This window comes from Centruroides vittatus, unplaced genomic scaffold (genome assembly GCF_030686945.1).
Source record: "Centruroides vittatus isolate TY-2023 unplaced genomic scaffold, ASM3068694v2 contig_799, whole genome shotgun sequence".
Lineage (NCBI taxonomy): Eukaryota > Metazoa > Arthropoda > Arachnida > Scorpiones > Buthidae > Centruroides > Centruroides vittatus.
Genome location: NW_027122516.1, coordinates 2,052,605 through 2,062,129, shown reverse-complemented (window position 1 = coordinate 2,062,129; position 9,525 = coordinate 2,052,605). Strand labels below are relative to the sequence as shown.

The 9,525-nt window shown below is 34.9% G+C and overlaps 2 protein-coding genes across 2 annotated transcripts; both read right to left on the bottom strand.

The window, feature by feature from the left end:
* Positions 1-270: 270 nt before the first annotated feature.
* On the bottom strand, positions 271-1,537 carry LOC136981847 (serpin B3-like). The gene has a single exon (XM_067278234.1). The coding sequence runs from the start codon at positions 1,530-1,532 to the stop codon at positions 312-314; it is 1,221 nt and encodes a 406-aa protein (XP_067134335.1). The 5' UTR covers positions 1,533-1,537; the 3' UTR covers positions 271-311.
* A 6,283-nt stretch (positions 1,538-7,820) lies between these two features.
* Positions 7,821-8,993, bottom strand: LOC136981971 (intracellular coagulation inhibitor 2-like). Its single transcript, XM_067278396.1, has one exon. The coding sequence runs from the start codon at positions 8,991-8,993 to the stop codon at positions 7,821-7,823; it is 1,173 nt and encodes a 390-aa protein (XP_067134497.1).
* Positions 8,994-9,525: the final 532 nt, after the last annotated feature.

The following is a 9,525-nucleotide window of genomic DNA, read 5'->3' as shown; positions in this document are numbered from 1 at the left end:
GTTATTACGTGATTTATATGACGTTATTACTGCTAAGGTGTATCAAATTAGTTAATATCCGGGAGAACATCCCAAAAAATCCACTGTTGAATACAGCAACGAATTGCTTAACTTATCTTGCAAAACAATACATGGTGCTATCTGTTACGATATTTTATTTTTAAAACTTTTATATTATTAACTATTATAAAATGGCAACAAGCTGAATTTTGAGAATTGCGATGAGTTTAAAAGGGTTTGGGTTAAATGGGTTTAAGTATTAAAAAACTGTAAATATAAAAATTTATTGCATATTTAAATAAACAAACAAATTATAACTTATTAATTCGTCCAGCGAACAAGATCATATCTGTCCTTCGATCACGTATAAAAAACAAAAAGGGACGATTCACAAAGAAATTTGATGTAAAGCTCCTAGTTCTCACTACAGACAATATACCAGTTGCAGCAGCAGCTTCGCTTCCTTCTTCGTTTACTTCAATCACAGCCTTATGCAGAATGCTTGAAACGTGCAAATCCCTCTTGCCGCTGATTCCCGAAAAATCTGCCTCGCCATTAAAAGCATCTCGCATACCTAACGATTGAAAACTCTGTTTCAGTTCTCTAAAATCTTCCATTTTAAATTTCGGCAATTTAATATTTACTTTCCTCGGTGTCAGATTTGAGAATATGTCTTGTAGCTTATCGACATCAATTTCATTTACTAATTTGTTTAATCCATCCATTGCATTTGGCAGCACAATAACCATGCCAATATCCTCTCCTTTGTAGGGTAATTCTAATGCCCGAAAGCCTTCATCCTGAAAATCTGCGTAAGGAAACGTTTCCTTCATATTCATCATAGGAACAGCGGCACGTTGGACTCCGTAGTTGAGAAAGGTTTCATTTTTAGTGGCATCGACGTCGAAAGTTTTCTTCCATATTCCTTTAAAGTAAATTGCATTCAGGAGGATCATTCTTGTCAAAGTGGAAAGACTCTGGACCATGCTCGAGATTTTCCCGTTGGTTTTCTGACTAACCCAATTATTTATGTCTTCAACGGCCCGTCCGTTGTTTCTAGCAAAGTCGACTTCTTTGAGAAGTGCCTTGTAATTGCGCTGCAATAACTCTCTGTATTCGGGTAATATTTTATAATCACCTTGCGAAACAATGGCATTGGCAATCTTCAGTTTATATTCGTCGGAGCCGTTGTCTAACAGATTAATTAGAGAAGCGAAGTTCCGGTGGACGGTTTCTTTGTTGGCACCGATTTCGTTGTATCGAAGAACGTGGCTCATTTGTTCAGCCGTTTTGCCTCTTGCAGCACCGTAAGCCATGGCTAGAGCCGTGTTGATGCTTACAGGTGAGAAGAAAGCATTTTTCTCGGCAGGAAACGTTTTCAGTAGAGAAAAACAGAGTTTATTATTGGCTTTCGCCAGGTGTTGAAGACGTTCTTGAGAACCAACTTGGGAGAATAAAGCAAATATCGCTATTACAAGCGATGACTGTTTCCAGTACATTGCAATCTGCAAATAATTAATATGCATATACATGTTATAATTCTACAGATTAAGCTTTCTAATCTTTTTTCTTATTGACTCTTTTACAAAATTACATTTACTTTAGCTAGAATTTTCTATACTGATAGGAAATTAGGGTAGAATACATTAAGATTGAAATTAGAAATGAAATAGGAATTAATAGAATAATATTTTTAATTTAATTCAACGCTGCGTTCCCAGTAATTGATTAATCCCATAACTGAATAGATTTTTTTCCCTTGAGGTTCTTGTAACTAGAATTAGGAAACGTTGCTGTATTGTACAGTGGCCCATCTGTCCATTAATAAAACTACTGAAAACTGGTAGTTGGTCTTGGGTTCGTTTCACCAAAGATCTGGCCACATGGGTTTTCTTCACGTTGGCAACACATAAATAGGGGTCAATTTCCCCACATAAAGTATTCCCAGAGGAATCCTCCCTTAGGCACATCGCCCATGTGTCATGGCCTACTGTTGGCGGAGTGGATAAAACCACTGAACCAGTTGATCGTGGGTTCGCGCCTAGCCAACGAGCTGTCCACATGGAGTTTTCGGGGTTTTCTTCGCATTAATAACACTTAAATAGGGGCCAGTTTTCCATAAAAGACCTCCCGGGAGGCATTACTCCTCAGCAGCTCGCCCGTGTGTCGTATACAAACAAAGAAGAATGACTATAGATGATGGATCGACAATATAATTAAGATTTAATATAGCCAAACTGTTTTTCTATAAGGTTGGATCAATAAATAACTAGCCAAAAGCTAAAGCGTGGTTGGCTGTCCCGGCTGATTATTTATTGATCCACGCTAATTTATAATATCCTAAACAAGAGAACGTAGTATTTATTCTTATTGAAAAGTAAGTCTACGTTACTATAATTGTAGAGTCAATAATTATAATTAATTATATAAAACACTACGTAATTACAGTAAAAATTGTATAATTTACCTGTTGATTTGTGAATCGTAGTTTCCTATTGGGAGACAAGTTCCTATACGATGTTTATATAGCAATTGTAATTTGTACATTCATTGTGAACGGGAAAATCCAGTTATTGTAATTTGTATGTCAGTGATATTTCCTCAATATTTTCTACTCGGAATCGTTGGAATGAAGCAAGGTTGGATATTAAAATGAAATTAATTATAAAATTGCTTACAGAAATCGAGCGTTATGTAACACACACATTTCGTATTCTGTAGAGGAGCATAAATTATTGACAGATATATATTTTATTATAAGGAAATATGTATATAGAAAGTCACTTTTTATTTATAATTAACAACCTTTTTCCTTCTTTCGTTTTATATATCATTATATCGAAGGTTTTCTGGCTATTGTTGATAATGTTAATTGTATTGTTACAGTGTTTAGTGCTTTCACTTCAATTATTTTAACCAATAAATATAAGAAATTTTGTATCTCAGATATAAATTGGAAGTACAATTTCATGTGTAAAGTGACTTCCGAATGACGTACGTTATTATCAATGAGGATTAATAATTGAACTCACGTTACAGGAGGCCGAAGTTCAGTAAAGTGCTCCATCTTAACCATTCTGTGTCGAGAAATACTATGGTGTAGAAGAATAATAATACTCCATTACTCCATAAACGGGTGATTTGAAGCATGTGCTGCAGGAGTGACTTCCAGGTTCCTTTATATAATTTTACATCATAGACTAGTGAAGTCTAATTGTAGCTATTTATAAATTATTATAGTATATGCAATTGCGACGGTAAAATTGTTCTATTTTTTTCTAATTTCGGAGCCCCTGGGGCTTCTAGGCATTTGTCCCACGTGTCAAGTGAGTTACATGTTTCTTTTTTGCATAATATGTTTCTGTTAATCAGTTAAATAACAAATGAATGTTTCTATCAAAGGGTCTATTCAAGTCATTCGTAAAAATTCCTCATATTTATATACATTTTTTTGCACATTTAATATCTAATTTGTTATAATTAAAATATATTCTCTTCACCTCAAATTAGCAGTGGCTTGCACCTGTACATCATACTTTTCCGTTATTCCTTTTCAAAATCTGCACTACAGATGGTTGGGAAATTCCACAGCCTCGTAAAACGGCTCTCGTGATTTGAGGGGTTGCATTAACTATTGCTAATTCCATTATCTTTACCTGTCCTTAAAGCTGGTCTGCCCAATATGGATACCTCTTTGCAAACAGCAAATACACTTCTTGGGCTTTCACAAACTATCAATTTCGACCACTTAATCTCTTGTAAACTTCATTCTAGCATTCAATTATGCTAGTGAGGACATTTGTATCATTACTGTGACGTGTTTTTTTTTTCTTTTGTGATGTTAAATATCCCTGCTTAGCATTAATTGTACTTTCCCAGCTGTTATACATAACAGAGGGAAAATATGGCAATTGGCCAAAAAATAAACCCCAAATTTTTACATTTTTGGACTCGGGACACCTTGAAACATCGAGAAATACAGAAAATTTCGGGTTTTTTTTCCTATATGTATGGATATGGGGAGCACGATTTTGTTCACCCTGTTTGAAGCTTAATAAGTCCTGTGCTTTTTGTCGAAAATTTCTTAAACTTTGCAAAGAGGTTTGTGTATTAGAGGGATTGACGCTGTTAAATTTTGGTGGTTAAAGTTCGAGTGGGAGGAAAGATAATGAGGGTCGTGTGCTCGCGAGTACGGTGTGACGATGACGATTTTACTCGTTATTAGCATTTACAATTTTTTTTATAAAACCCATTCCTTAATTAAACTTTTTGCCATTTTATAATAATTAAAAATATAAAAATTTTAATAATAAAATAGCGTAACAGATGGCGCCACGAAATGTTGCCGGAAAAGTTAAGCAACTTTTTGCCGGTTTTTTGGGTTGCAGACGTAAGCAACTCTGCACTGCTGATAAATGTAAAATTGACTTAATTTAACGTGTTCTTGGAGAAAATCAAGCAATAAAATTGATTTGAAGCAAGAATTAGACGAATTTCCCACAACCTTATAGTGGCAAATTTGATGTATCTGCCGTGGCAAGTAAGATAATATTTGAATGACCTTCAAAATTATTTTCAAGGTCGATAAGTGTTACCAGTAGTTTTGTCATAAACGATTTACTAATGACAAATTTCACTTTTGTACACATAACTTTCACTTTTTCATAATTATAGGGCGTTCCCACATTTATGAATCACAATGTATAATAATAATAGCGGGTTAAAATTTCCGAATATTATTTTTCTCGAAATATGAGTTATATTGACGTAGTTTGAGCCCAACCTTTGTTCCACGTATTCACGTATTCGTTTATTTAATACTCAGTTTAACAGCGCAATTATTTGCGAATAAATTTTTAATAGTTTCAACCCTTTTTACCCCATTAAGATGGACACTAAGAGGACTTTTTCCATGTCTATCGTGGGTTTGGCCAAGCTGGGTGGTGGAAGTGGTGTGGTGTTAAAATATTATTTTCTATTTCAATCAATTGTTTGTTATGTAGATTTTATGTAATTATACTGGCGAAGGTGAACCACGGGCGAGTTGAAATTTAAGGTTCAGCTTATCTCGTGATACTTACGTAAATATGTTATAATTTTGATGAATTATAACTTTTCTCAAGTAAATTGTTGAGAATAACGCTGTTCTTTTTTAAATGGTCGAATGGATAAAACTACCGAACACTGTTGGTCACGGGTTCCCAAAGAGGTGGTCACGTGGAGTTTTCTGGGTTTTCTATACGTGCCTAACACCTAAATAGTGGATAGATTCTCATAGAAAGTCCTCCTTGAGGCATCCCTGTTGGGAGATCACCCAGGTGTTGCGTTACCATATCCTACCAAACCATTCTCACTTTTAATAAATATCGAAGAAAATATACAAAGAATGAGGTTAAACTCAATACAATCGCTCTAAGAAATGAATGAAAGAATAAATTAGCTACACGAAGCCTTGGAAAAGTTATGTTAATGGTCACTTGGAATAAACCTTTAAAGAGTAGAGTAGAGTAATTCTATTTTTTGTTCTATAGTAATTGAAAAAACAGAAAATTCACGAATAAGAATTTATCTAGGTCTATATTAAGCAACAAATATAAGCGAATAATTATCTTTCCTTTGCCACTTAATGATTGCTCTTATAATAGCAACTGAATTAAAGTAACTTTAATAGATGGATCTATAAATAGATTTTTGCCTCTAGGGAAATTTATACATTTGGATAAAGTAAAAACATGATTCATTTCTCAGCTATCGTAGGAAAAATGGCCGATATCTTTTATATAATTTGTCTACCGGGTCTAAAAGATTTCACCTTGACAGAAGATTCGTTTCACCTTCGTTACACCACAAAAATTATGTTTATTGTTCTCAATTAATGAATTTGGAGTAGTGAGAAAGGCAGCTTTAGAAAATATAAAATACAGTGAAACCTGCTAATGTGACCACCTGTGTAAGATGACCACTTTGAGCTGGTCCCTTCAGTGGTCACGGTAGCAGGTTGCACTGTAGTTCAATTCCTGATCTTTATTTAGATTATGTTGAAACTTCTCGATAAAATAATTATTAAAACGAGCTTTATAAAGTCACGACGAAAGTTTTCTTCGAAGAAAATAATAAATTTCCGAGAAAATTGTTGATTTAAACTACATATTTTTTCATTCTGTTTCACCTTTACACGTCAATCTAATTTCTGGTTTACTGCCAATTTCTATGCTCGTTCTCAATATAAATATTAATTTATTTTTTAAGGAATTAATTTAGTTTATAACTATGAAAAAAGTTTTCTTAAAGGTATGAAAGCTGGCTGCCGCGATGCTTCTACAGGAAATTGTAAAATCGTCATTAATTCGGACCCTACCCGACACCCATTATCTCCCCACCCCGTCGACCTTTAACCATCAAAATTTAACAGCGTCAATCCTCCTAATACACAAACCTCCCTGCAAAATTTCTGAAATTTTCGACAAAAAGCACAAGAGTTATTAAGCTTCGAACAGGGTGAACACAATCGTGTCCCCCCACACACTAACATCCATACATACAGAAATTACCTCCAAATTTTTTCCATTTCTCGACATTTGAAGGTGGGTTTCGGAGTGTCCCGAGTCCAAAAATGTAGAAATTTGGGGCTCATCATTCTTACTTCCCCTCTTCAGTATATAACAGCCGAGGAAGTAGAGTAAGTAGGAGTGACTTAGTAATCAACAACTAAAATGGTTTTCTCGGGCTGCAATTCGTATGGGGTTTTTTTTTTAACTTTTTTCGCCCTGTGGGCACTAAGAGGGCCTCTTTTAGTAGGCCCATTATGGGTTCGGCCAGGCCCACACTGGGGCGACCGGGTGGTGAGGGACGGGGCCCGACATATCCGAACGGACCACCCCCGAAGAATTCCTGGGGATTATTCGACCCGTTCGGATTCGATCCCGGGTCCCCCAGAGCGGTAGGCTGCCACCTTTACCGCTCGGCCATCCGGCCGTCTTATGTACGGGGTTATTCGGATAATTTTATAGGGGTGAAATGAATCATTAGAATTTATAAAAATCTGTCTACAGAACACGATAACAGAAATAATGACCATTTTTTAATACTACTTCTCCATCATTCCCTAATTATGTGATCATTCTAGACGTTTAAACCATTCACAAATACAAACGAATTATTTCCTGACAATCTTGTGATTATTGGGGAGAAAAATGCTTACGTTATCAAAGGTCTTTTTCTCATCGTCAACAATCATCAGATACAAACGAATCCCTCCTTCATAAACTGGTGACTTAATACTTGAATGGTCCCTAACACGGAGAGAGTCAGACGTTCGAGTCTCCGATTCCGACGAAACTTGGTGAGCACGTAGCCCTAAACACAGACAGGTCCTTGTTCAAATAATAGGACCCACTTCTCGAGCGTTTCCGAAAAACGGGCCTCTGAAAATTGTGTTTAATGATGTATAGGGGCAAGCCACTACTAATTTGAGGTGGTGAGCGTATATCTTAAATTAAATAGATAAAAAATATGATTAAAAATTGCAGCTCGACGTTGTGACGATGTCGCATTAAATATTTCCTCATTCATACTACTAATTAAAATGATTGAAATAAATAGTTACATGATACATTAAGCGACACTTTCATCATAGTAATTTTGAGAATTCAAACTCTTATTTATTTACTATTAAATGTATTAAATTTGGTATAAATTTATACTGAGTCAGTAGTAACTATAACAATATGTAGGCTTATCATAAATGCGGCCATGTTATCAATGCATGTTGGGTGAAATGTAACCTTGTTGAAGAGTATTCTGAAGAATTAAAGTGGAGACTATACCTTACTCACACGTCCCATGAATATGATGGCATTAGTTTTGCGATCTCGAATGACGAAAAGAAAAGGTTGATTAGCATTAAAGAAAGGCACTCCATATTCTTTAAAACCGGGTTTAAGTTCAAGTCCAAGAGCCGTTATGGCATTTACTTCAGTTTCTTTTTCATTTACCGAAATTGCAGCTTTATAAGGGAATTCTGCGATTAACAAATCCATCTCCCCATGAATTCCTGAAAAATTGGCGTATTTTTTATACGTGTTTGAAGAGCCGAAGGCTTCGACAGATTCGTAACTAAATTTTGGGAGTTTAACGCATAAATTAGCTGGTCCTAAATTCGAAACGATATCGTTTATTTCGGTTTCATTCATGTCTTTCTCTAGAGCACTAAATTTAAGGTCATCGTCCGGTAATATAATCAACATGCTGGTATCATCTCCCTCGTATAACAGTTCTACAGCTTCATAACCTCTATCCGGAAATGATGCATAAGAAAAGGTATCATTAACACTCATCATTTGTGCGTTAACTGTAGAAAATTTTTGAATATAAAATGCTTCATTTTTTGTTTTTTCAAATGGTTTCTTCCAGCTCATTTTGTTATAAATTGTATTCAGGTAAATCATTCTTGTATCATCCGAAAGCGCTTTGACGAGGCTGGAAAATTTTCCCTTTTCTTGTTTTTTAATCCAATCGTTAATGGCATCCACGGCTTGTTTGCTGTGCCCATCAAAATCAACATCTGTAAGATTAATGTGGTAATAATTCTTCAGCAAATCCCTGTATTCAGGAAGAATGTGGTAATTAGTTTGTGAGAAAATTGCACTAGAAACATCGAATGCTTGTTTACGTGACTTTTCACTAATTGTGTAAATGAAATCGTTAAATGTTTGATCAAATAATTCATCAGGAAATCCACTTTCATTCAGGCCTAAGTTCCTTCTCATATCTCGATGAGTTGCTCCTCCGCATGATTTATATGTCATAGCAAGTTCCGTAACAACACCAACAGGAGAGAGAATAACATTGTCGTCTTTTTTATACGTTTTTATAGTATAAAATGCGGCAATATTATTGGCTTGTCCGAACTGTTTAAGACGATCTTCGGCATTGGTTTGAAAAATTAAAATCGATAATATTGTTACAAGCATCAATCCTTTCAACTGGATCATTGTTGTCTCCTGAAAATAAATTAAGACGATAGACGATTTATAATGATTCAAATATTTAAAATGCCATGTATATTCTTTATATATTTGTCTTCTTGATTCTTAGTTACAACACAATGCACAACAATTGAAGAGCTGATAAAGAATTGCTCTGCATTGCAAACCGATGTTTTATCATTGCTTCAACGACTCTTTAGTAATTTTATCAATTTGAAATCTGAATATAACGTAGCCTTTACATAATTGAACAGAAATAATATTAAAAAATAACCTTACCTGTCCTCTTAAACTGTTCTGCAAAGGAAGATAATCGTAAAGCAGGGGTATCACAATCCTAAACAATTATTTCTCTAAATTTAAAAACTTAAATATTACTCATTACACTTTAAGGTTACGTTTTGCCTTCAGAACAAGCAATTATTTAACTTACGACTATTAATATCGACTTAATTTCTGCAGTGCGTAATGTTGGAGATTTTCATCTCATGGATGGAACTCGCACTCAAACCCACTGCCATTTATATGAAAATTAATA